General features: G+C 43.9%; 1 protein-coding gene across 1 annotated transcript; it reads left to right on the plus strand.

Annotated features, from left to right (window-relative positions):
• The first annotated feature begins 256 nt into the window (after positions 1 to 256).
• Positions 257 to 27,467, plus strand: MROH7 (maestro heat like repeat family member 7). Its single transcript, XM_066624606.1, has 21 exons — positions 257 to 401; positions 1,142 to 1,236; positions 3,818 to 3,910; positions 4,698 to 4,786; positions 6,235 to 6,355; positions 7,359 to 7,454; positions 8,333 to 8,437; positions 9,491 to 9,632; positions 11,038 to 11,150; positions 13,176 to 13,328; positions 13,901 to 14,055; positions 14,921 to 15,053; positions 17,503 to 17,666; positions 18,719 to 18,850; positions 18,953 to 19,067; positions 19,943 to 20,083; positions 20,784 to 20,945; positions 22,113 to 22,268; positions 23,161 to 23,283; positions 24,646 to 24,748; positions 27,217 to 27,467. The coding sequence occupies exons 1-21, from the start codon at positions 257 to 259 to the stop codon at positions 27,465 to 27,467; spliced, it is 2,787 nt and encodes a 928-aa protein (XP_066480703.1).
• Positions 27,468 to 27,539: the final 72 nt, after the last annotated feature.

Raw genomic sequence — 27,539 nt, forward strand, 5'->3', positions numbered from 1 at the left:
CACCAGTGAAACTATTCTGATGTAATAAATTCCTGACTTTAATTCAGGAACATAGCCCAGGTATATAAAGTGAACATCCACCTTCAAGATTTTGAACAGCTGTGCCTGCGGTTCAAGTTATGGGTCAAGATTCTCCAAAAGAAATTTGCTATACATTGTGAACGAACCAGAGGAGGATACCGTAAAGCCTTTCCCAGCTGATGAAGAATCAGGTACTCTGTTGATGGTTTAAGAATCCTCGCTTGTGAACCAAAAGATGGAAGAAAACAAAAAGAGTCAGGCCACTGGAATAGGAGAGCCATCCAAAGACCAAACTGAACAGCATCCTCTGATAAGAAAGGAAGTGGTGTTCAAGAGTCCTCATGACAAACCGTTGAAGCATCTTGGTATACAACTCAAAGGTGAAAAATGTGTTCAAGAGCTTGGGAAACAAAGTGGGACCTAGGTCAAGAACAGTTTATAGAATCATGGAGTTGGAAGGTACCCACTAGATCTTTGAGTCCAACTCCCTCCCAGTGCAGGCTCTCCATGGTTACAACAGCCCTAATAGATTGACTGACAAAGATAACTAAAATAATGATCATTTAGATCCCTTCTGCTAGCCTGATATACCAGCCAGTGCTAAGGAGGCACTTCATACTGGCTAATTAAATTGGTTCTAGGTGTTTGACATGGTTGAACCATTCAGTCTCAAGCCTCACAGAACCCATGTGATGTAGAGAAGTATCTGACCTGCATAGGTCAGAAATCTGAAATGAGAAAGAAAGTTCAAACTGGAACAAATTTCAACCCACCAAAATTCCAAGGGTCTTTTGGTCAGGTGAAGTTAGAGGATGTCTCTACATATACAAGTAAGGGGCACTTCCTGACAGCTTTAACTGATGCTGTGGTCAGCTAGGAATTGTCACCTTGACAGGTCCCCTTTGAGTTTGTGAGAAAATAGAGTCTCACGCTAACTGCTCAGGATTCGAAATTAGAAGGTCCAATAGAGGAGGAACTAGGGATTTATTTTTTTTAACAAAAACTTTAGGAAGCCTTAGTTAACTTCCCTACTGTAACTGTATTGGGACAGGCAGCACACATTTTCATAACCACAGCACCTTTTTTTTCTAGCTCCATTTACCTTTTATTTTATCAACAGCAGTAAGATCTAAGACACATGAAAAAAAGGAGTCCGAAACAGAATTAAGGAGACAGAGTGTGTTACTCAGCGCTGAAAAACTGGCCCTGAACCTGGTAGGAACATGTTCATGTTACTCTGCAAGTTTTACCATTGTCCTTCCATACATTTTGCACCAATACAGAGCATGTTTGCAAGTTTCTATCTACACCTTTTGCTGACTCTTAACACCAGCATTCGTGCATATTCATACTCTCCAATTCACTTGAGGGGGAGAAAAAAGTCTAAGCATCCACCATTACTGGTGACTTTAAAACTGGGCTTGGAAACTTGAGAAATCAATGAGTCTGTCTGTTTTCCTCCCTTGTGTGTAGCTATGCACAAGTCCTAGGAGGCTCCTACTCTTGCGGTACAACCCTATGCATGTCTTCTCAGAAGCAAGTCCCATTGTGTTCAATGGGGCTTACTCCCAGGTAACCACAGCTTAACTATATTCATCCCAAGTGCCTTCCTTAATATGAGATTACCAGAGCTGGCTCAAGACCTGCCAGTGCCCAAGACACTGTGCCACACACAATTCCTCTTTTCTGGCACCAGATAACACCTAGTGCCACCATACCAAGTACCAACTCCCAGTGTGGGGCTAGTGGGTGCCTCACCTACTGTGAGGTTGAAAGCTGTGAGGTTGTGATAAATAGGAATGACTGTGAGCAAATGCAGAAAGGTGTTATTGATGGGGAAATCAGAATGCCCCAGTAAGAACAGTATCCCCCCCCCCCCCCCCAAAAAAAAAAAACCAGGCATGTGCAAATCTCTGACTCTCTTTCCATTCTGGTTCCTCAACCGAATGGGCTGGCTTCTCATTTTTGCAAAATAGAACAAAAAAAATTGCACCCTATTTATGACAATGGAGTTCTTAGAAATTGGGATTCCTTTTTTCCAGTTAATCTACAGAAGTGTCAACCTTTTTCTTCTCACAGCACACTGAGAAAGTGCCAAAATTTTCTGGGCACACGATCAGTTTTTTGTCAATTGGCAAGGTATGCTGTCCTGCCTGTGAGAAGCCCACATCTCCAATGGCCATTATTAATAAATTACCCTCCCCCAAACTCCTATGGCATACCTGCGGACCATTCGCAGCACACTAATGTACCATGGCGCAGTGGTTGAATATAGGTGGTCTACACATTCTGTAACCATGGAGACTGATTTCTGAATATTGTGCTGCAAAACTAGAGGAAAGGAAGTTGATTGTGAGTGATTGGGACTCTCAGTAATTTAAGAGAGGATTGGGAAATGTGGAAACCAAACTGTGTTGTTGATATCATGTTCCAACTTTTTGAAAAATTCCTTTCACTGCCTTACACTAAAGAAATTTTTGCACACTGGAATAACAACATAAAAACAGCCCTACTGGATCAGGCCATAGGGCCATCTAGTGCCGCTTCCTGTATCTCACAGCGGCCCACCAAATGCCCCAAGGAGCACACCAGATAACAAGGGACCTGCATTGTGGTGCCCTCCCTTGCATCTGACATAGCCCATTTCTAGAATCAGGAGGTTGCACATACACATCATGGCTTGTAACCCGTAATGGATTTTTCCTCCAGAAAATTGTCCAATCCCCTTTTAAAGGCGTCCAGGCCAGATGCCGTCACCACATTCTGTGGCAAGGAGTTCCACAGACCAACCACACACTGAGTAAAGAAATATTTTCTTTTGTCTGTCCTAACTCTTCCAACACTCAATTGTCGTGGATGTCCTCTGGTTCTGGTGTTATGTGAGAGTGAAAACAGCATCTCTCTATCCATTTTATCCTTCCCATGCATAATTTTGTTTGTCTCAATCATATCCCCCCTCAGGCATCTCTTTTCTAGTCTGAAGAGGCCCAAATGCCATAGCCTTTCCTCATAAAGGAAGGTGCCTCAGCCCAGTAATCATCTTAGTCGCTCTCTTTTGCACCTTTTCCATTTCCACTATGTCCTTTTTGATATGTGGTGACCAGAACTGGACGCAATACTCCAGGCGTGGCCTTACCATCAATTTGTACAACAGCATTATATATTAGCCGTTTTGTTCTTAATACCTTTTCTAATGATCCCAAGCATAGAATTGGCCTTCTTCACTGCCGCTGCACTTTGGGTTGACATTTTCATCGAGCTGTCCACCTCCACCCCAAGATCTCCCTCCTGATCTGTCACAGACAGCTCAGAACCCATTAGCCTATATGTGCAGTTTTGATTTTTTTTTTCCCCAATGTGCATAACTTTACACTTACTTACATTGAAACAAATCTGCCATTTTGCTGCCCATTCTGCCAGTTTGGAGATATCCTTCTGGAGCTCCTCACAATCACATCTGGTCTTCACCACTCAGAAAAGTTTGGTGTCTTCTGCAAACTTTGCCACCTCACTGCTCAACCATGTCTCCAGGTCATTTATGAAGAGGTTGAAAACACTGGTCCCAAGCTCAAAGTCCAGTTCACTCAAATGAAGTGTTTTCAAATTCTGAAACCCGTGGTGTATTAAAGCAGGGAACACCAGGCAATCAGATGAATACATATGGTCATCCTCCCATCACCCTACTGTGCTGTTGCCTTGCTTTCATGTATTATAATGTAACTGACTTTGAGCCAATATAGTGAGACAATATAGTGATGTGAAAATAGCATAAGCCTTTTTCTCCATCTCTTGCTAGTATAAGAGAGATCTGCAGGAATCCTCCCTGAGTGAGAATGATGAAGAAAATGATTATGTGAGTTCACAGCTAGAGGGGGCCAATCTCTTGATGGTGAGTCAGATGTAAGGACCACGAGTTCCCCACTGTGCAAGGCAGAGGGCTTGATGGAGACAAACAATGATGAAGCATATCTGAAATCACTTGGTGACAGCCCAGTCCTGTTCATGGCTCTTCAGACTTTTGTCCCACTAGATCTTGGAGCTAAGGACCAAATCAGGGCCAGGGGTTCAGGGAGTTGCAAACTGCCTTCCATGAGCTCCCTCTCTCCTGGGGTGGAATGGTTGGGGTGGGAGAGGCAAATTTGGAGTGGCTCCACAACTGATGCTCAAAGGCTATGAGCAGAGAGGTGGTTTCAGAGATCAGCAATGGATCCTTCAGGGCAGCTGCCCAATGAGGACAATTCTTATGTTAATCATTGTTAATTTGCATGCACAGTTAAGGGCCATATCCTGTCCAAATTTCCAGAGCTGATGCAGCTGCAGTGCAGCCCCAAGGTAAAGGAACAAATGTTCCCTTATCTTGAGGCAGCCTCTGTGACTACCCACCACCACCACAGGATGCAGTGCATGCCCCATCAGCACTGGAAAGTTGGATAAGATTGGGCAGCGTTCACACAAGTGGCCTGCTCCCATGGGTAGTGCAATGTGGAAGGAGAGAAGAAGTGGCCACTAGTGTGGCATTTGTATGTGCAAGTCAGACACTGCCCAAAGACATACACCAGCCATGCTGACCTAAGGGAATGCACAGGGGTGCTATGGGGGGCCCAGTGAATAAAGATTTTGGGCACTGGTATGATTAAGACCCCATTTATTTGCATATTTACACCTTGCATTCACAGAAAGATATTTTGGACTTGCCACTGGATCACATAGACGCAGACACTACTGCTTTGTGCCTTCAGGGGATGCATCTTGTTGAAGAGCTCAGGTATTCTGAGTCTACATTCTACACCCATTTCTGAAATTATGTGGCCCTGGAGTCTTCCCAAATACCTCAGCTCACTTATGTGTCCTTCTCCCAAATAAGATGGGGAGGGCAGAAGGACAAAAAGTAAATGGAACTTCCAGCTCCACTTGGTTGCTGTCTCTGAAGGTTGGTCAGTCGGTCCTTCCCTCAGTTTCCCCAAGAGGAAAGAGGGTTAAATCACTCTAGTCCTCTTCCTCCCTGTAGGATAGCTTCACAAAGTCTACATTTCCTTCCGTGTATCACAGAGCTTTTTCACAGAGGAATAGGACAAAGGTGATTAAACCCCTTTCCCTCTCCAGGAACTGAGGAAAAGACTATTCAACTCACCTCCAGAGACAGCAACCAAGTACTTCCCTCCTCATCAACATATTAATGGGTAGTCATTTGTCCCTCCCCTACTCCTAACTGTACTAAGTCTACCACTCTTCTGATGATTCTCCTTACTGCTTCTTAGGACCCAATCCTATCCTTCCCCTGTATGCCACTGGTGCAGCCTCACTGAAAAGGCACACACTCTTCAGCTGGAGAGCAGATCAGGAGGCATCTGAGGGGAAAACGAATTTAAATCCCCTTAGGTCTCCTCACCAGCTCTATAGTTGGTGCAAGTCTGAGAAGAGAAAGAGAATGGGAGGCTGCAAAAAGGGAGGTTGGCTCAGGCACATGCCATCACTGTGGGATCCACGCCCAGTCAGCCTCCCTACACCTTGTTCCTTCCCCACAGCTTCCTTACCTGCTCCACCAGATCCAGGCAGATCTGACAACATCCCAGGAGCACTGCCACTTCTTGAGGCAGTGCTCCCAAAATGGCCACCATTGAAGCGCTGTAAAGTATCCAAGCTGGGTAAGCAGGTACAAGCCACTGCAGACCTGGACAAAGGTGATATAGAAATAGAAAAGATTATTAGAAATGAGCAACCATGTCTGAGGTATTAGTTGAAACTAAATGCTTAGAAAAGATAGGCTTGTTTGAGCTCAGTTGATGCAGAAGGAAAACTTGAGCATTACTATACATTAGAATAGTCCAATTGTCTATCTTATTTTATTTTGTTGCATCAATGTCCACTCGTAGCATATTTGTGTGTGTGTCCTGCAGTTTTTTAGCCAGGATGCAGCGGTTCTGAACCCATATCAAAGTCATGGTCTTGAAGTGGTCTTCATGCAAGTCCCTTGTCTTGTAGAATTGCATGAAGTCTCTGCTTGCATGGTTGGTGCCTACCACACCTTGCTGTGCATTCTAGTACCAATAACCTCATAAAGCATCTGTTACAACAGATATTGCTTCCTTTCCTTCCCCATTACTGAATGATTGGAAGGTGTGATCCATGGCTGCTTCCATAGAGAAAATGACAAAACTCTGAATGTTTTCTGTTTCTCTCCCATTCGCCATTATTGCTACCCCTCGCTCTCAGCAAAGTGAAGCCACGACTCTGGATTACAGAGAAGCTGCTTAAGATCTGTATTGCCAGCATCTTTGCCTTGCCACCACTTGACATCTTAAAAAAACAGAGTGGGGACAACATCAGTGCAGAGGTATTTCTCTATCACAGGAAGAATAAGTGCATGCATATTGCCTTGCCAATTTTTTAAAAAAATCTCTAGTTTTGTTCTTTAAAGTAAAATCACTTTTTGTAAGAATGCTGTGATAGCATTAAAAGTTCCACCCCATCCCCATAAACATTCAGTTCAGAGTGACTATGAATTTCAAAGAATATTGAATATAAAGACAGATTCTGGGTAGCATCACTCGTCTGTTTCAGGAAGTCGGCTTGCTATGAACAATACCAAATGACATTGAATGTTGCAACTATAACAAATGTTAAACTAGATTCAGGTTGCAGTCCTATCTGCACTTTCCTGGAAATGAGTTCCATTGAACACAATGAGATTTATTTCTGAGTAGACATATATAGGATTGTACTGTGAGACCTCTTTCTATTTCCACTGTCTCATACAAAGAATGTGCCAATTAATGCATCTGCATTGACTTCAGAAATGTTAGCAACTGTGAAACATTGGGACATGAGAAAGATACTGTACCAACATTGCAAGCATGAGAAGAAAAAAAATACATTACTATGCAATTACTATGCCTTACTAATAATGGCAAAATTAACAACATATATGAGGGTAAAAGGGGGTAAAGTAGCGTTGCATTAATGAAAAATTGGACTTTATTAGACACTGGCAAAATTAAGCACATATTTTTGATAACATATATCACATATATATTCAATATTCTTTGAAATGTGTCATCTCTCTGAATTGAGTTACATAGTTCACACTATCATGAAAATTGTGAGTTTATTATCAGCTTATTATACTTTTGCTATTATGTACTTTGTAAACAACTACCTCCATAATAGGACACAATACATTGAGTCAATTTGTTGTGCAGCTCCCATGAATGTGAATAGGAAAGACCTGAACCTTGTTCAGTCCTGAACCTTGGAATTTGTTATAAACATAGACGGCTCATATTACATGAGTAATAATATAATTATATAATGTTATACTCTTTGTTTTACCTTTTCAGGCTCTGTATCGCCAGAATGTGGAGGCTCTGGAAGAAATGCTAAGACATCTGCTATCAGAAAGACCCAACACAACCCAACTGCTTATACTGTTAGATGTTAGCAATTGTGATCTATGTGTGGCTAAAGGAATTTGTAAAAAAAATATACACTTGTATTCTCTTCTCCTGAGAAGGGTCCAATGCCTAGGTTTATGGAGGAGACAGATATAGCAGTAAAGTGGTAAATGCTATTCCAGGGATTAGAAAAGCTTAATTCAATTAAAGCCATTTTTCAAAAGATATTAATTTATCAAATCCTAAGATGCATTGGCACATCCAGATCGCATAGCCTGTGCTGAATCCAAAAGCTTAGGTGGCAGCTGGAGGTCACCTCAGGGAAAGGGTATAACTTTTCCCTTACCCAGAGTAAAGCCACTGCCTCCCCTACAAGGTGCAGACCCAGAAGCCCACGTAGGACTGCCCGGGCTGGGGACAAGGGTTAGGATATGGCATACACCACTGATCCTGCTCCCCTCTCAGGCCCAATCCGCCTCCTGTTCTGCCCTCCCCTGCCCCCATCACCCCTCCTCACCTCCATTCCACCCTTTCACCACCTTCTCCCAGCCTACGCACCACCCACTCAGTGCTGGCTGGGCCTCCATGCATGGGTCTGTGTGCCAAACCAGCTGGCTTCAGAGTAGGCAAAATGTGCCTTATGGCACATTTGAGGCACTCGGAGCCGGCACAGAGATGGCTCCACTGGCTCACAGCATGGTATTTTCAATGGTGGCTAAGCAAGGTGCTACATGACCCACCTTGTAGGTCCTGACCCACAGTTTGAGAAATGCTGCACTATATCATCTTGCCTCTGATGTTCTTTCTCAATCATACAGTCATACCCTAGAAATCTAGTCAGGGAGACAAGGGGGTGGTTTTTGTAGGTAAGAATCCGGAAACATGCACTTTATCTTAGTTTGTCCCAATCGTCTCTATAGCACATGGCACCCTGGATGACATCAGGACTAGAGCATGAACGGGCAAGAGCAGTGAGCTCTTATGTATTCCTGTTAGAATGTGCAGCCACAAATCCTTCATTTTGTGTGAGTAACAGCTTATTTGTTGTGGCTTGGCAATAAGTGTTGAGAGGATAAGATGCAAAACGGTAAACATTCTCCAAGACTCAAAGTTCATATTTTCATATTGTATCATCAATTGCATCTTAAGCCTCTCTTGTGGACAGAAGTGAGTGAATGCCACAAAACTATAAAGCAGGCCCATATAGTGTGTACCATAGGAAGCTATGGAAACATTTGACACATATACAATGGATTTCCTACCTTTGTGCTGTTAAACAATTATAATTTCCTTCCACTAGATTCCATTATTCATCCCATCTAGTGGCTGAATGTGGTATAGCGTCTATATCAATGCATTCTGGGGCAACAGTGGAGGAGCAAGAAATCCAGAAGTGGGTCTTTAAAGCTATTTTTCCACTGACTTGGTATCCACTGATTTTTTTTTTTTATCCTCAGGGAGTTCCGGAACAGGCCTGAATGCCTGTATGCCTCATCTTACCAGATGAGCAACCAAGGGCTGTTTGCTTTGCTGGGCTAACAAGTTTGGGGTTCCGGCTTTATTGGGATCAGATGCTTACTTCCTGTTTCACTTTTGTTCCATTCCCAAGCACAAAGGAAAGATGAGCGAATGTAGCTCTCGATAACCAGAGGCAAAAAAAGTGAGGCTTTTCATAATGTCCACATTATTTTTTACAAATATTATGGCTTTATTATGATCTGATCTTAACTATCAAACCGCCACAAACAGGGTGACCAGATACAATGGAGGACAGAGTGCCTATACCTTTAACCATTGTATAGAAGAGGGAATTTGGGCAGGTGCAGCTTTTTAAACCCTTCCATGTTGAGCTGCACCTGCTAAAATTCCCTCTTCTATTCAATGGTTAAAGGTACAGGCACTCTGCCCTCCACTGTATCTGGTCACCCTGGCCACAAAGATCCAGCTAGCCACCTAAGGAGCCACTGTGCTTTTCCCTCTATGGATGCTATAGATCGACATGGGTCAGCATCTAGACCCACCAGAAGAAATCAGTTCAGTTCCAGGCAGCATTCAGCATTTTCAATATCTCCATTCAGATATCTGATGATGATGAGTTTCCTAACTTGGGGCTTTTGATTGGTCAGCTGTGCCTGCGCATCTATGACCCAGATACAGCAATTGGCAACCGGGCAATGGAAGGCATTTATATCCTATACTACCTTATGCTACGCCAACAGGGTAAGAGATCACTCAAAACTCTAGTATCCAAACTGATGATCGGAGAATTGCTCTAATTAGAGCACATCATTGATTCAACAGTATTCTGCAGCTGTCAAGGAAAAGGAGCAGCAGGCAAAATGGGCACAGGTTCTAGCAGTTAGTGATTGTTTTCCTCTCCTTACTAGTTAGGCTGGGGTTACTGGGAAATGAATTATTTTCCCACTGCCACCTCCCAGGGCTAGGTAGCCCAAGCAGAAATAGCTTGTCTTGGGAAAGCTCCTCTCCCAGGTTAACAAAAAGAGCCCCCAAATTCTGAGGGGTCGCCCTTGAAGCCAAACAATATTGGAAATTACTTAAGATTAGTTTGGTAAATGTGACAACCCATTTCTTGACCCAACTGCATTTAGATCAGGTCTGTAGAGGGGTAAAAAAACAAAAGTTTATTAAAGGGTTCAAGGAATCAAGCAGTAAAAAGGGAGGGAGTTTGCAAAAAGATTTTTAAAAATGTGAGGAAATTGGGAGAGTGGTTGGCATTGACAGGAAGATTAAAATGTCTATGATAAATACCCTACGTGATTACCTATACTGGTTCACTCATGCCGCCCCACAGCTATGGTCCTTTCATTCAGAATGTGGCAAGGTGAATGGGCCTGTCTCCCATAAAGCAGCAGTTGCTTTCAATGACAGACTGGGGCAACACACACAAATGCCTTTCTGCAAACTAAAGAAAGAAAACACCCCTAGAGATGATGATCTTACAGGTCCACCTGATTGGATGTTTTACAATCACCCAATTAGTTTCTCATTGCCAATTCTATCAGGAGAGCTAGTCAGGGTCTATGACTGAAACAGGACCCAGACAATGAAGACAAGCTATCCACACACTGACGTGACTGCCCCATTCTGCCAAGTAGCTTCACTGCAATGATTTCTCAAGCCTTGCTAAGCCTTCTGCAATGGTGACGATCTCCAAGTGACTCCATGAAATCTTTTTCCTTTGCAGCCTTCCATCATGGCTTCTCTTGAGAAACCAGCAGGAGGAAATATGGCATATCAATATCAGATAATGCCATTAGCTTGTTCCCCTTGAAACATGTTTCTTCTTTCCCACTGAAAAAGAAGCATTGAATGTTGTGCTGATATTGCAACCTCTGTCACCTTTGTTCTGCAGAAGGTGATGTCTAGTGTAGTCACATAGTGGAACCTAGGTAAAGTGAATCCCTGGTGGGGAAGACATTCATGTCCTATGCTAGAGCCAAGTGCCAAGACATGGGTGGCCACCATCTCAATTGGGAAAGGGGACCCCTGTACTGCTGTCCATTGCTGCTGTGAGAACTAATGAGAAATTTGGGATAGAAGTGGGATACAAGGAAAAGAAGGAAGTGAGTATTAAAAACAAATCCTTTGGGTTTTTTATCACTAGGCAATGAAATGAAAACAGAATTCCTGAATGCAGAGCAGTGTGAAGTTTACAGGGTGACATTGGGTGCCTATTTGCCTCCCAGCCCCGGGGAAAATATCACTCATATTATTAAGGTAAATCTTCAGCGTTGGGTTGTGATGCAGCACAAAGAATCTGCAAATTATAGTTTATTGCATATTTGATTGTTTCTTTTTTACTTAGTTCTGATAGAAGAATACATTTAATGTAATTATAATTACGATGAGTTCAAAGTAATATCTGGAACAGGTAATGATTTCTATCACATGTAGATTGTAGTTCATTCAGGCCACTGTGCTATGCATGCTTGGGAGGAGTAAGTCCCAGCTGAATCAGCAGGATTTATTTCTCAATAAACACAAATAGGATCATGCTGATAGACGAATGCTTGTCTCCTTTCAAGTTTTCCTTCAGACAACCAAATGTGGAAAGCCTAAAGTCATAGTCCTATATATATTACAGCAGCCATTTTCAACCACTGTGCCGTGGCACACTGGTGTGCCACGAATGGTCCCCAGGTGTGCCGTGGGAATTTGGGAGAGGGTCATTTATCAATAGGACCATTGGGTGATGTGAGCACCCATTGACAGCACAGTGTGCCTTGTCAATTGTCAAAAAGCTGATGGTTTGCCTTGACCATTTTAGTGCCTTGCCAGTGTGCCATGAGATGAAAAAGGTTGAAAATCACTGCTCTACAGTCTTGCAAATTGGGGTGCTCCATCTTTCACTGCAAGCTCAAGTCCTACTGCACAGTGGCCACCTGGACAGTCTTTTCAGATTCCCTCTCCAGGAAGCTTCTCCCAGCATTGTATTGTCTTTGTGCAAAGTCCTGTCTATAACTACCTTTGCTCTGGAAGCAGAACTTTGTCATCATTACTGCTGAACTAAGACATCCATGCTGCATGTTTGGAGGTCTCACCCTCCATTTTATGTCACTTTTCAATCTTTGACGCAGTGCAGGGTGCTGTGTGTTTTGGTGGTCTCTTACACTGCAGAGACTCCATTTTGTGGCATTTTCTTCTCCACTGAAAGCTCCTATGCTGTCCACTTTGGGAAAGTTTTGTTCAACTCTGGAAAGCCTCTTGCTTTTGTAACCACCCTCACCCTTGAAGGAACTATTTTTTCTGTGAAGCAAAGGGGCACCTTTTTGCTGCGTTTTCCCTTTTCCTTGGAACCAGCCTTCCTGCAGAGAAGGCTCATCCGCTGGTCTGTCCAGCAGGTTAAGGATCGGTACTCTCTCTCTCCTCTCTTCCTTTGATTCTTATAACAACTCTCCCTCCCTTCTAAAAACCTGAATTCTCTGGAGTGTTTAAAGCCTCCCACTAATATTCTCCTTCTTGCTGGCTGGGCCATCACTAGCTGAGGAGCCAACTCATTGCAGCTGCTGCCTGACTTATGCTCTCACTCCTCTTGTCTTTAATTTAACTCCACAATGGGACTATATCTAAATATCTTTTTCACCCTTAACTACTTAAAGTCCTATGTAACTGATCATTGAAGCAAAGCAAGCATGCCTTTTTCCTTGTATTTCTATAGTCATAAACGCTGCCTTTTTTGGAAGCTCAGCCTTGTGGTTAGTTTGTTCCTCTATCGGATAGAGCAGCCATTTACAACCAGTGGAATTTGGGAGAGGATCATTTATTACTAACACCATTGGGGGATGTGAGCCCCCCCTCCAAACAGCACAGTATGCCTTGTCAATTGTCCAAAAACCAACAGTGTGCCTGATTTGTCAGTGTGCATATGAAAAAGGTTGAAAATCACTGGAATAGAGGATTTTTCTGCCAATTTAAGAGTCTATCTGCATAAACAATCCCAAAACCGCCAGGCACTTATTGATTTGACCTCTCATTCTATTAGTCTTGCCAGTTCCCCCAATTTCAGTTCAATTCTGGGCCAGTCAGATTCGAACCCAAGATTGTGCATGTGTTCATGTGTCGGAAGAGACACATTCGCACGTGCATAAACAGTGCTGGCAACTGGCTGCTTGCATCCTTCCTGCCTGCAAAATTCCTTCAGACTGAGAGTACAAGCCAATGGAACTGCCCTTATGATCCTTCTCTCAATGGAGTTCCTACTTAACTTGGTACAAGATGCTGTTCTGTGTTGTTTTCTCGTAGGAATTTGAGCCGTATCTCACATCAAGGCAGATGACACAGCTGTTATTGACTGCAGTCGGCTGCCTAAAGCAATCCAATAAGAACAGCACTGTGGCATCACATACCATCACACATGTAATCCTGGAGCAGTACAAGCACAAGTTACAAGCGCAGGTAGGAGGCCTTTGGAGTGGGGGAGGGAGGAAAGGAACAAACCCTTGACTGCTGCCCTGGGTGTTTTGCTTTGTTTTTGAGAGTTGCTATGACGTTTATCACCTGCAAACATACTGTCTGAAAGTGGTAAATGAATCTTGGTGAAGGGCCATCTGTCTTCTCACTGTGATGCTACCAGCTGGGCTATGGCAGCACTCACAGGATGTTTTCCAATGTCAGTACCTGATTATTGATTTCCTGACTCCGGCTGCCTGCACCAGTCTTTGGAAGCCCCAAACTCACCAGAAGAGGCAATTTTCATTTATTCTCAGTTTTGGAATGTAAATCTCCATTTATAAAATATACACCCAGAAACCTTTTGCAGTTGCAACAAAGGATAACAGAGCATAAATAGGTTTTCTCTCATTGTCATCTGTGGTGATTGCAATGGTCTAGGAAGGGACCAACAATTTAAACAAACATTTCTATTCTGGTTTGCATCTTGCAGTGCAATCCCTCTCCCATGCATTCCTTACCTCCACCTGGATATTTCACTTAAATTAAGTTGCTGCTGCTACTTTTGCTTCTTCTAGATACCAGAGATTGTGGATAAGATTTATCTGCAGCTTGGCTCCACCTATCGATTTCAAGGCAGACAAATAATGCTCAAGGTTGTGTCTGTTCTGGCTCAAACATACATGAAAGACGTTTGTGATGCCCTCCTACAGTGTCCTCTTCCGATTGACAGGTACATTGTTCCATGATTCTTGGGATGCTAAAAACTTAGTCCCAATGGTTCAGTCTTGTCTGTTTAGGCACCCTGGAGAATCCATTAAGGCTACCATTCTCTCTCATCAGCACTACATGATACTACATGATACAGGAAAAAGCACTACTTTTTCCTAGTTTCTCCATTGTAAAATTTTGAATGTTGCCTTTCAGCCAAGAAGGTTGCCAAGGTGGCTCACATCCACAACAAAAACTCAAAACCTGGAGAATTTCAGCTGAAAAACATTTTTTTAAAGGCAGTGAGAAACTAAAAATACATAAGGTAGCAAACAACAACAGATCACATCTATTAATCACAAACAACCCACTGTAGCAAAAACAGAGCTATCAGACAAGATGAAGAGCCATCTTAAACAGATGTGGCTTCAGATGGCAGCAAAAGCAATATACAGAGGAGGCAAGATAGATCTTATGGGGCACAGAGAAGGCCCTTCCCCCACATACATGCCAACCACAGGTCAGAAGGTGGTGCAACACATAACAGAGCCTCTCTGGGTGGTAGACATATGGGGAGAGGCAGGCCTTTTGGTAGCTTGGGCCTAAGTCATGATCCCTAACATAACAAACCAACAGGTCACCATGTTGGTCCACTAGAAAATATTCAAATGCAACAGTAATATAATGGCTTAACAAGGACTGACTGAAATATCACCAAGCAGAGAGTGGGTTTTGAATTCAGCAGAATTCTAGTATAATCTGGATGTTATCTCTGAAGGCTTCATTAACAAAGTATGATGGGGGGCTGGGGGCATATGTCTTGACATAGTCCTGAATGCATAACTTGAAATGTCTTTCCCTTCACTTGCCTTGCCCTAACCTTGCAGGTATTCCACTGAGATGTGGCATGTGTTGACCAAAACATTCTCCGATGATGAACTCATTACCCTTGTGCACATACTGTTGAAGAAGCTACAAATGAACCCCAAGGTCACCAGCAACTATATCACACCTCTGACTGTAAGAAATTATTCAAACCTGGCCAGTTGAAGACCTTGACCCTGTGCTGCCCTGGGGCACAGGCTCACAATATGCCGCACCCCCAGGGGGATACTTAACTCCACTACGGAGCCTTACATGACACTCCTCAGTGCTCCGAAAGCCTTCTGAGACCTCCAGAGTGCCTTTAACAGTACTTCAAGTTTTTGGACAAAAACTGGAAGTACTATTAAAGGTGCTCCAGAGGCCTCAGAAGGTTTTCAGAGTGCCGAAGTGCCGCAGCATGGAACTTCGCCTGCCCCTGGAACTGCTCCTGAGGACGAGTGGAGGTAGTGCCGTGGTGGACACAGTGGTGCCATCCCAACAGAGCCAACTGCTGCAATGCCTTTGGCTTTTGCCCCCCTTGCCCCCCAAATCCACCTCTGAACCTGGCTCTCCTTCCCAACAGAGAGAAGGAAGAAAGTTCCAGAATTTCTCCCGGAACCCCTTCTATAGGAGCTACTTCAAATGAGCCAAGATCTCTTGCAGTAAATAGTACACAACCTGTGTGTAGATTGTTGTGTCCGATGATGATTGCACAGATGTGTATTTTGCTGTATGTAATGATGTGGGGGAAACTGGAATTGCTCTGCTTCTTCCTAGTACATGTACAAACTGGCTGTTTCAGATGTCATGGTAACCAGCATTGCTTGCCACAGAGCCAGCCCACTGATTATATCAACAATGCAGCTCACATTATGCAGTGGGTTATGGGAAGCATCAAACTTAGATTCAGCGTGCCTTCTTTCACTGAACTTGCTGCCATCTCCCTCCAGCCTGCTATGGATAGAGCTGCTTCAATATGCTTTCTGCTTGCTAACAGCAGCCTGAAAGGAACCTGAAATGCAGATACAGCAGGAAGGCTAACAGCATGTCCCAACTTTCTGATTCATTTAAGGGACCATATGAAGAAGGAGCAAGGTGAGGGAGTAGGGGACTTGATTGCTGCCCTCTGCGGTTTTTTTGGTGGGAGCAGTGGCTGCTGCCCCTCCCCTACTTGGACATAAGGCGGTGGGGAGAGGAGAGGTGCACCACACCACAGGATAGTCCCTTGCTCCCTCCTAGCTGAGTGGATGAGGGCAAGGAGATGGCGGCGGCAGCAGCCCTGTGACAGCAAATTTTCTGTGCCCCAGATGTCACCTGCCCTCATACAGCCTGCATGCGCAAAACAGGATCTGTTGCAGTTTGAGGATAAAATATGGATTGTACAGAACCAGATTGGATACAATGGCAAACTATGCTTTACTGTGAATTGGAGTTGGAAGCTTGTGATTGCAGCACCTGAGAGGAGGGAGGGAGTTTATGCACCTGATGTTTATGACTGCTGGTGCATATAACATTAAACCATGAGTTAGCAATATCTCAACAGCCCCTATGTATGTGGCATACAGGTGTATGTGTGATCGTCATTGCAGAAGTAAGTGTTGTATGCTGTTTCCTATAGAAAGTGTCATGTTTGAAGCAATCTGCAGACAGCATGTAGCCATAGAAAAGGTTGTTTGTGTTGCATCTGGGACTCTGTAAAGGTGCAGTTCTTAAGCATATTTATGTCCCATTGGGCAATTAATTATTCAAATCAGACGGAGCTGCCTATGTTTCTGCTGTGTCAGTTCACCTTCATTCAGACCTCCATAATCATATACCTGTTAATTAGACTTTCAATCTAGAGCACGGGTGTCCAGAGTTTATGTGTCCAGGAGGGCCACATCATCTCTCTGACACTGTGTTGGGGGCCAGAGGAAAAAAGAATTAATTTACATTTAAAATTTGAATAAATTTAAATTTAAATTTAATTAAATTTAAATTTGAATAAATTTAAAATTTTGAATAAATTTGAATAAATGTACGAATAAATCGTACATGAATTTATTAGAGATGGAACTTATATGAATGAATGAAGGTCTTGCAATAGCTCAAGGCCTATAAAAGGCCTGGCACAAAGCAAGGCTGGCCTTTCCTTTGTTGCTGCTACTGCATCACAGATGTGAAACAGCAAGCAGTGGAGGAAGCTCTCATCCCACAGCTCACGCGAGAGGTCAAACATTGTCCTTACACCGAAAGCAGTTGTGTCGGGCCAGTGCAGGCTCCAGCAAGTCTCCAGAGGGCCAGATGCTCATTGGAGACGGGGGGGCTCCCTGAGGGCCACATTGAGAGGCCTTGAGGGCCGCATGTGGTCCCAGGGCTGGGATTTGGGCACCCCTGATCTAGAGCAACGTACATGTACATTTATAATAGCCAATTAGGTATATAAAAGCAGCATAGACCATTGTTCTGTCCTGCCAGTAAAAAAGTCTTTACATCCCTCAATGAATGAGGGAAGGAAAGCAGAGAAGGAAAAAGATTAGTAATAATTACGGAAATTACACCCCCTGCAGCGAAATGAGAACAGCAGAGATAAGATCCTACTGAGTTGTCTCTTTCCCACTCCCAGGTATCCTGTGCTTTCTGCAAGTTGTTTTCTGTGCCCAGATGTGCAGACGTGGCTCTCTTCATCTACCCCCGGGTGTTGATGACACTGCTTGTTCAGTTGCACTATAACATCAGGCACGAAATGATATCGACACTGGTTTCTGAGGAGGAATGTGAGCCTGTGCGGTAAATATAAGAGAAGCACCGTTGTAATGGGAGGGGCCAAACACCTCAGTGAGCGTATGGTGTGCTCCATTGCTGTTACATAACTGGTGGGAATGAGTGGATTAGATGGTGGGGGTTTGTTTTCTGTCCCTTCAAGTGCTATCTCCTATGAGTGCAATTCAGTAGCAGGATTCAATATGTATATGGCATTTAAATAGTGTTCAAAGTGCTTCACAAATACAGTAAAATTTCAACAGCATCCAGTTGTATAGCACTCCCAATAACCTGGCATCAAAATGGTACCAACATCAGCTCTCCCGTCTCTTCCCCAGTTTACAAGGCATCCTGGTGAGAATATTGCATGTTGCCTTTCGTCCCTGCATTCTGACCTTCTTGACCACCTCTAGTCCAGGCTCCTTGGCCAGCGAGAGACTGCAGCGGTTGCTGGCTGCGCTTGCAGTCAGTGCTTACCCAGCTGGCTTGGCTCCAGGTGTGCATCCCAGCAGGGTGGTTGCTGTGCTTTAAGTACAGTGCCAGCAGCAGGTCGAAGCACAGTGCCTGAAGCTTGGCAATTGCTCCAAGCTGCTGCAGCCACCTGAGCAATGCTGATGGCACTTTAGCCTGGAACAGGCCTTCTGATAGTCCAATGTATTCCAAAGGTGCCCAAATATTGGAAGTTTACTACATCATCTCAGTAATTCTTGCATCAGCCCACGTAAAGGAGATTAGTATTATTTCACCCTAGGGAGAAAAAAGGTGACTGAGTCTGGAAGAATAGCAGAGGCTGGTTCAGAGGGAATGAATGGTTGAAGCGATATTTGAATTGCATAGTTTCTACAGGGCTACAAAGTCAGATTATTGATCCACCTAGCTCAGTTTAGTCTACTGTACCTGAGAGCAGCTCTCCAGGGCTTCCAAGGTGTCTTCCCCCATCTCTATCTGGAGATGTTGAAGACTGAACCAAGGATTTTCTGTATGCAAATCATGTGCTCTTCAGCTCAGCTTCTTATACTCTTAAAAACACTATGCTACACCCATTCCCTGATGTGTCTTGTTCTATGTTTGGAATTCAGCTATTATTTGAAGACACTGAAGACCCTTTTCCTAGCTGTGAAAGGCTATGCTGAGTTTTGTTTTATTGAGACAGATGGGGAAAAGCTCACCAGCTGCAAAGATCACCATCGAGGAGTAGGCCGTCTTGCCAGGTGAGACGTAAAATGTCATCACAGCCCACCAATTAAACTTCCAAAGCTCAGAGGAAACTGCCATCAGTAACAGCTTCCATCTATGATGTTTCTCCTAACCAGATCCATGTTGGAAAACAATAGTTATGACCTTCTGAGGATCTTGTACCTCCTCGTTCCCTTCCTGGAGCGAGGCGATGAAGAGCACCAGATCACAGCACTGGCTTTCTTTGTTGAAGTAAGACCTTACACGGCAACTCCAGTGTTGTGAAACTATGGGAGACTTTTGGGGAATGTTAAGTGGCCAAAGGCAAAAGACCATCATGGCAGAGCTTCTGCTTTGCATGCAGAAGTTCCCAGGTTCAATCCCTGGTATTTCCAATTAGAACTTGGAAAACCCCCTGTCTGAAACTCTCGAAATTACCATAGAGAATATTAACCCAGATGGACCAATGGTCTAACTCAGTAGAAAACAGCTGCATAACCAGTCAAGTGTTGGGGAAAGTTCCTATGTGAACCTGTTGCATTTTGTACAGAGGTTTTACTGGAGGGGAATAAGCCAGTTTAGACCAACTAAAGTAGATTAGACTTGTACCTCCTCATCTGAAGGGAAGCTCAATCCTATTTCATTACATAATAGACAAGGAATGCAATTCAAAGTACCAACAGCCCAATTATACCTAAGCCCCCACACCCAAGAATTCCCTGTGGGATGCAGCGTAGCCCATGCTAGCACCACTGTATAGGGATTTAGGTAGGATTGGGCTGACAGAGAAGGAACAATGTTTTTAAAACAAACGATTAGCTGAATCCTGCCTTCAGCATACTTTCTGCCAAACACAGTTTCATTCATAGATCATGAAACAAATTACATGTTTTATGGAAGGTCTGCTATGCTGTCAGACTTGGTCCACAGTTCGTAACTGGGTATCAAATGCTGGCTAATGAATATTTTCTTGTAGATGTTTATCCACAGAACTAACTGGTAATTGTTTGTCCACCAGTTTCACAATGGGCAAGGGAACAACCCCCTACAGGCAGGGGTTGGACTAGATGACCTTGTAGACCCCTTCCAACTCCAACCCCTTCCAACTATTATTCATTGCCTTCTAGCTTCTTGCTATGCCAGAGGCTAAGAGACTTCCAGAGAAGTATTCCTTAAATCGTCTGAAGCAAGGACTATCTAATGAAAATGCGGTTATCCGGGCATTGTGCACCAAAGGACTAGTTAAAATGGCAGACTGGCCAGGGAAGGTAAACCGCAATCATGTTATTCCACAAAAGCCATTGGAAGTGCTTCAAAACATTGATGGAGGATTTAATCAGATTCCAGTGGAGCTATTAGATCCCATTCTTGCAGAGCAGATCCAGAATCTCTTTACCAAGCATTGATTTTATTGTTTACCATTTACTTTAGAGCTGGCACCAGACTGCTGAGGAAAAGGCCTGCACTGGGTCCCCCATAGCATCCCTCCACAGGCCCCCAATGGCACACTGGGTGCTATCGTTGTCATCAGTACTGACATTTGATCGACCTGGTGAAGCCCTGCTGGCATTAGGCCCTTAGCAAATTCCCTGCTTGGGGAACTTCTGACACCACCTCTGATTTATTTTCAATATGCTTCCACATCTTGCACAAGCATTTTCCATATGAACATAAACAGAGGCGAGAGATGGGGAACAAAGTGCAGCAGCATATATATACCCAACTTCTGTTGTTTATCCTGGACAATAAGACTAGGACATCAGGGCTGTTGGAAAACACTGGAAATCAATATGGTTTGTTGGAGAAAGTGAGTGCAAGTGCTTTTCCTGGAGCTTCACATTCTCCCACTACAACATTATGTTGTGTCTAATTTACTGTTTCCAGTTTACACTTAAAGTCAGAATAATTTATCTGTAATTTGTTATATTAATTGCATTAATGGGACTTAACTTACCCTTTTCTGTGCAGGACATCAAGGTTTTATTGCCCAAGATGACAAAAGGCCTCTCTGGCATGGATGGGCAACTGTTTGTAGAGACCGTTGTTGAAATTGAGAAGATTCTTACCAGCCCAGAAGGAGCAAATTGCATTTGCGACATCAGCCATTCTCTTCAGGATCTCTTTGGTGATGTAAGGCAACAGTGCACGTGAGACAGGTTGGGAAAATGATGCTGGTTGAATTTTGTTGCCAGCCAGGAAACAGTGCTATCATTTCACAAAAGTGACTTTCTCTGGATTCCTGTTAATAAAGAGAGCCAGCATGGTGTAATGGCTTGAGCACTGAACTTAACACCCAACAGTCCCAGGTTCAAATTCCCAGCTTGCCACAAAGGAAATTCAGTAACCTTGGGTCCATTACTGACTCAGCCTAACTAACCCACTTCACAGGGGTGAAGTAAGTAACACAGGGGTGAACTAACTAACTTCACGGGGGGGGGGGAAATAGGATGGAAGAACCACAGATGCCATCCTGAGGAGAAAGGGAGGGTAAAAATCTAATAATTGTCTCTCTCATATTAATTAGAGAAGATGTTGATGCAGAAAAGCCAAACGATTCCCACCCCCACCCCTGCCAAAAATATTACAATAAACCTATAATTGACCATTTGCTGTCCTTTAGTGGCATTGGCAAATCTGCCACTTATGATCTGCGTCTTCATCCTGCCTATCATAAGATGTTAGAATTGGAACAGACTTTGGAGATCATCTAGTCCAGCTTGCTCAATGCAGGGAACTACTACAGCAGCCCTAACAAGTGGCTGTTCTAATGGAGGACAGAGAAGTACTTCCTCATGTTATGAATGAGAAAATGGTCCAAGCTAGTCAGTTCCTTTTCATCATTATGCACTTTAGGGTCAAACTATATGGATGGGCTAACACACTTTTAGGTTTCCAGTTGGAAGCACCTTTATTTTCTCAAAAGAAAAAATGCAGTCATAAGAGGACCCAGTCCTGACTGGCATTGCAGCACACAGGGGGAAGGAGGTTCATTCTTTCCCCATGTGCCAGGTTCTTGCTGAAAATTGTCCCCACATGTACTGATTGTTTTTGCCCCCAGAGTAGTTACTTGCTGTAGTGACACATACCTGCTTCAGAAGCATAAAGCAGCTTCACAGAAGCAATGTGCAGCGTGCACCCATGGCATTGAGGCCTGTGTCTAGTTCGTTGGGGAGGAAAAACAGAGGCACTTCTGGATAGAGGCACACCTCTTAACAGTGTGCGTGAAGACCTGTCTAGTTTGGCTCTTACTCTCTCCAGAAACAGTCTCACTGGCTTTCTTTGTTTTGATGCTTCCAGGAGAAAGAAAGTGTGCGTGGTTCCGCTATCTTTCTTTTTGGGAGAATGGTGAAGCTAAGCAAGAAAAGCAACGCAGCCACTATGAAAAGCCAAACACTCAACAGTCTGGTGCCATTACTTCTTCATCTGCAGGAGGAAAACTCTGACATCACCAAAGTACGTTTCTACTGACTGTCACTTTTCCATTTCCAGTGAGCCATCAAGAAAAGATATATATCCCAATCAGTTCCTTCCAGCAAAAGTTGTCATACCACTTTTTTTTCTCTGCCTGTAACACACCCACATTGAATGGATTTGGCCATCGTCTGCTGACTGGGCAAAGAAACACCTTTTAAAGTTGTGACTCTTCATTCAGCAGGGGGAGAGCAACTGTTTCTATTCACCCCCGCCTGATGTCTTTTTCCAGTGACTGTTTGCTGGTGTCACCCTTGAGTCTTTTGTTAGTGAGCCCCTTTAGCAGGAGCGACCTAGCCATGAGGCAAGCCAAAGCACTAGTTCTGAGCAAGAGAGTGGGGGAGACAGCAAGCTGTTGGAAGATGGCCATAGCAGGACTGGAGGAGGAGGTAGCCATCACTGCAACCTTGTTCCCAACTGGGAGACAGGCGACAGTGGCTGCCATTACCACTCCGCTGCTTCCTATCCTCCCCAACCACTTAAGAACATAAGACTTTTGAACTGGGTGGCTGGGGAGGCTGATGGGACCTGAGAATTTCCATTCCCAGGATCCTCTCTGCTCAGCCAGTTTAGAAGAAGAGGTGGGAGGAGAGGAGGTGGTGATGATGACAGTGTGTATTGCTGCATACGAGAGAGAACAAAAAAGCGGGCAGCAGGATATTGGTGTTGCTTTGAGCACCAGCCTGCATCAAGTTGGGCCTCCCTTCCAGGCAAGGAACCATCTTCTGTCTTGCTGTGTAAACGACTTTGAGAACTTGTGTTGTGGATTATAAATATTCTTATTTTTCATAACCATATTTTAAAACTAGATACCAGATACTGATATTCTCTTGTGAATAACGCACACTTGGTATAATCCCAACTTGACTTACAGAATTGTAAATGCACCTTAGATGAATGTGTTAACTTCCTGGGATGGAAACTGCCAAAGCAAGTTGTCAGCGATAAAGCCTGGTATGAGCATGAAGACGTTCTGGATGAAACCTGCAAGTACCTGGTACGTTATGTACATGATCTTTTCATATTCTCTTAGGTAGAGAATAACAGAGAGATATAAAACAAGCAGGATGTGGCAAAGGTTACCAACCTGAAAAAATTTTTTAATTACCATTGCTTATATGCAATAATTTTTTTAAAAAAATGTACGTTTTAAGCCACAACAGGGTAAGAGGAAGGACAAGCTGGTATGACTTTAAAAGATCAAAGCGGCAAATCTAATGATGAGGGGGGGAAAATCTTTTTTCGTTATCACTCCATAGGCCAATGGTTCCTAAACTTACCACGGTCAAGGTACCTTGCAGTAACAGAGTCCTGTCACGGACGCGCCAGCACCTGAGTCTCCCGGGTGCTGTCTTTTTAATTATGCAAGACCTTGTGCATAAATTTGCTATTTGTGAGATCCGTCAGCATAAACCCTGAATAGTGTTGGGCTGCTAGTCACTGATCTATGATGGATTAAGTAGAACTTCCTTAATGTAGGTTTTCATACTGTTTTTCACCTTCATTAATTATTTGTACTGGACATGCAAAAGCCATAGGGATAGGGATGATGCTGTCGTTTATGTATTGCTTTTCTTCGATTTGAAAGCATACATGATCTGAGGCTGCAGTCCTGTACACCAGAGGTTCCCAAACCTACAGTTGGGCACCTTGCAGTCTTCTCACAGTGTCACCATCACTGTACTCTCCTGGGCACCACCATTTTGAATTATGCAAGATCTCATGTGACTTAAGATGGCAGCGCCCAGGAGAGCTGGTAAGAAGAGACCACTGGGGATATTCCGTGGCACCCATGTAAGTTCGCCTAAGCACCCTTGGGTGCCTTGACGCACAGTTTGGGAACCACTGCTATACACACTCTCCTGGGAGTAAGTATAATTAGTCAATGGAGCTTACTTCTAAGTAGACATGCATAGGCTTGAGTTTTCAGTCCTACAACAGTCTTTTAAAGTAAACTACTACTACTACCATGCCAACATTATAATGTAGGACTAGATTACTTAACCCTCCTAGTAAGTTTATGACTGAGGTGTGATGTGAGCCAGAGATGACCTAGGTCACCTGACTGGGAGTCCAATTCTAACCAACTTTCCAGTGCTGATTCAGTCACAATGCAGCTCCAAACATTCCCTGACCTTGAGGAGGCCAAAGTTTGTTAGGATTGGACTGTAAGGCTGCAATCCTATGCACATTTCCTGGGAATAAGTTCCATTGAACCGAATTGAACTTTCTTCTGAATAGACATGCATAGGACTTGCTGTCATTCTCTTAATAGCCTTACAAATTTAACATCTGTGAGAGTTGCTCAATTTACTTTTAGTCTTTGTTGACACCAATTATCCATTTCCTGAGTTTCCAGGTGAAGAAACATGAGGGAAATCTCCAGAGATTCTTGTACCAGGGCCTTTTCTATGTTGAGAGCAAGCTTCTTCCTGTAAAACGGGCTTCCATCATGTTCCTTGGTAAGCAAAAAAATAATTTCAATTTAGTCTCCCCCCCCCCATTTACGTATGCTTTTTAAGCAGAATTAAGCTGTGTTCTATTGACTTGATGTTTTGATCTTTGTGCATTTTCATGTTGGAGGTAATTAAAAATAATTCAAAGAACAACAGTCAGCAGAAATGCATTGCTAGGATCTGCTCATAAGGGAGTCTCCAGCTTATAGTGTTCAAAACATGCATACCCACTCTGAAGCTAGCTTTTTAATTGGAGTGGCTTCTGCTCACTTAGATCAAGAGGAAGATTTTAAAGCACATCTGATCCAAGACCTCCTGACAACTAAGGTGCCAGGCCAAATGCTGTCCCCTTTACCTAATGTTGTGCCAGCCTCTGCTCCTCCCACTCTTCAGCGTTCTAGCTCAGCAGGCTCCTCCCCTCCACATTTCTTTTTCCTCTCTGTCCTCTTCCTTTTCCAATCCAGGGAGTGGAAGGAGGAGGAGAAGGAACAACAGAGACAAGTTGGGCATATATGGGCAGCCCAAACCAATCTGCTGCCTGAGGGATGGCCTCAGGGATGGGCCAGTCCTGTTGTCAAAATTGGAATCAGGCCCTTTTTACCAAGCAACCATTCAACCCAGGCTAGCTTGTTAGAGGAAAGCTTTCAGGCACCAGTCATAAACATGCTTTTTTGGAAGTGCCATTGAAATCAGTGGGTTTACTTTCAAGTATGTACGCTTGAAGTATGAAGTACACAAGTATGATCCCTATATAAGTTGCTAATAGAAGAAAATTAATTGTTTGTGTGATGCATTTAGGTCTCCTAATACAACATATGAATGGCAAAGCACAAAAGGTGGACCTCATTTTAATAGTTCATGGTAAGTACAGAAAAGAGAGAAATTTTTAAATCCTTGCAGTTCTGTGTGCTGGATCTTCAGTGTAATCTAAGCACTAGATAATGAGAAAGAATAGAAAGGAACAGCAACAAGATTTGCTTGCAGTGCAATCCTAAACATGTTTCCTGAGAAGTAAGTCCTACTGAGTTCAATGGAACAGGCAGCCCAATCCTGAAGCCTGCGCTGAGTCTCAGTGCAGCCTCGAAGCGTGGTGAATGTGCTGTAACACATGTTTGCGGCACTCAGCAAGGAGTGAGTGCTGGCACTGGGCCAGCGCCAGTCGTTTCTGAGCCTCAGAGCCACAAAGAGGACACCATGTCACAGACCAAGGAAAGGGAGACTACTGGGTGGCAGGGTGGCTTTCTGGGGCGGGGGAGAGCCAGGCTAGGGCATGGGGAGGGCAGAACTGGGTGGGAAGAGGATTGGGTCCACAAGTGGGGTGGAGATAGCAGCAGCATCTGCCGCCGCATCCTGAACACCCCCGTTGAGCCAGGTGGCCAGACACAGACTTCTTCAACTCTGTGCCTGTTAAAACATGGGCACAAAGCTGAGGGGATCCATTGCCACCAGCTGCTGTCTGCCTGGAGAAAGGGAGCAAATGCTCCCTTCCTTTGAGGAGACCCCGGCGGTAGCCATGGCACCCACAGGATCTGGCTGTCATCATTTTGGCGCCACTGAACCCTGAGTGCTGCCAGCTTCAGGATTGGGCCCTTAATACCTGAGGATTGCAGTCTTAGATACCCTGTTCCTACCTGTATAGTTTGCATAAATATTTTTAATATTTTCATTTTCTGTTGTGTTCCTTGGTTCCATTAAAACTTGTATCGTATGACATGGTTTTAGGAAAATGAGCTATAATGAGGAAGCGTCATCTGGCATGGCCACAGCTGCACTGCAATTCATGAAACTGGCTGTGATGAGGAAAATATTGGCTTCTGCAATATTATGGAGAATTCACAGGTCCTTTTTAAATAACACATTTGACCCTTACAGGTGCTGAGGAAAAAACATTTAGATCTGCCAATATATTGATAAGTTAAGGATAAGTTAAGGATATATTGATAAGTTAAATATTAAGAAATTTTTTTTTCATTCGGGTCTCCCGTCCCCACACAGAACTGAGTTCTCCCACATAAATCTCTTCGGTGTTTCCTTCATCTCTCAGCACACTAGTCCCTGCTAATAAGACCTTTTTCCTCCAGTCAAGTTTTATAGATAAAGGGCCCAATCCTATCCAATTTTCCAGCACTGATGCAGGTGTGCCAGTGAGACACTGCATGCTGTGGTGAGGGGGCCAGTCATGGAATATAAGGTAATGTTTGTTCTCTTACCTCAGGGCTGCATTGCGGCTGCATCAGCACTGGAAAGTTGGATAGGATTGGAGCCCAAATGAGATATTAAAAAAGTACATTTGTTCAGGTCAATAATATTGGAATTTGGATTTTTATTTTGGGGTCACATTTGTTTTTTAAATATTCCTCGCCATCACCCCTTTCCCCGGATAATGTTTTAGTTGAGTGTGATAGGAGTTTTAATATTAGTGAGTGTGCTGATCAAAGCCCTCTTCAGTGTTAATTATCCCCCTTCATTCTCAGCTCTTGAAGGCCTGATCCATGACAAGGAGGAAACCATATGCGTCGCTGCAGCTCACGCCCACGAACGTGTCTCTGTGGTTCTTTCCAAACAGATAGATGGACCAAATGACAGCAGCATAAGAACAGCTGGGGACACTAATGCAAAATCAGCCAGGATTTCCAGGTCCCCGAGTACCATTGCTGTCCGTGACAGCAGCTCCTCCCATTTCTTTGGCATCCTTGGCATCTGGAGATCAGCTGTTGGAAAATAATACCTGGCTAGAGGAGGGGAGAGGAGTCTGGCATATGCTTCTTCATCAAAACAAAAATGAAAGAAGCCTACA

The sequence above is a fragment of the Tiliqua scincoides genome, chromosome 4, assembly GCF_035046505.1.
Source record: "Tiliqua scincoides isolate rTilSci1 chromosome 4, rTilSci1.hap2, whole genome shotgun sequence".
NCBI lineage: Eukaryota > Metazoa > Chordata > Lepidosauria > Squamata > Scincidae > Tiliqua > Tiliqua scincoides.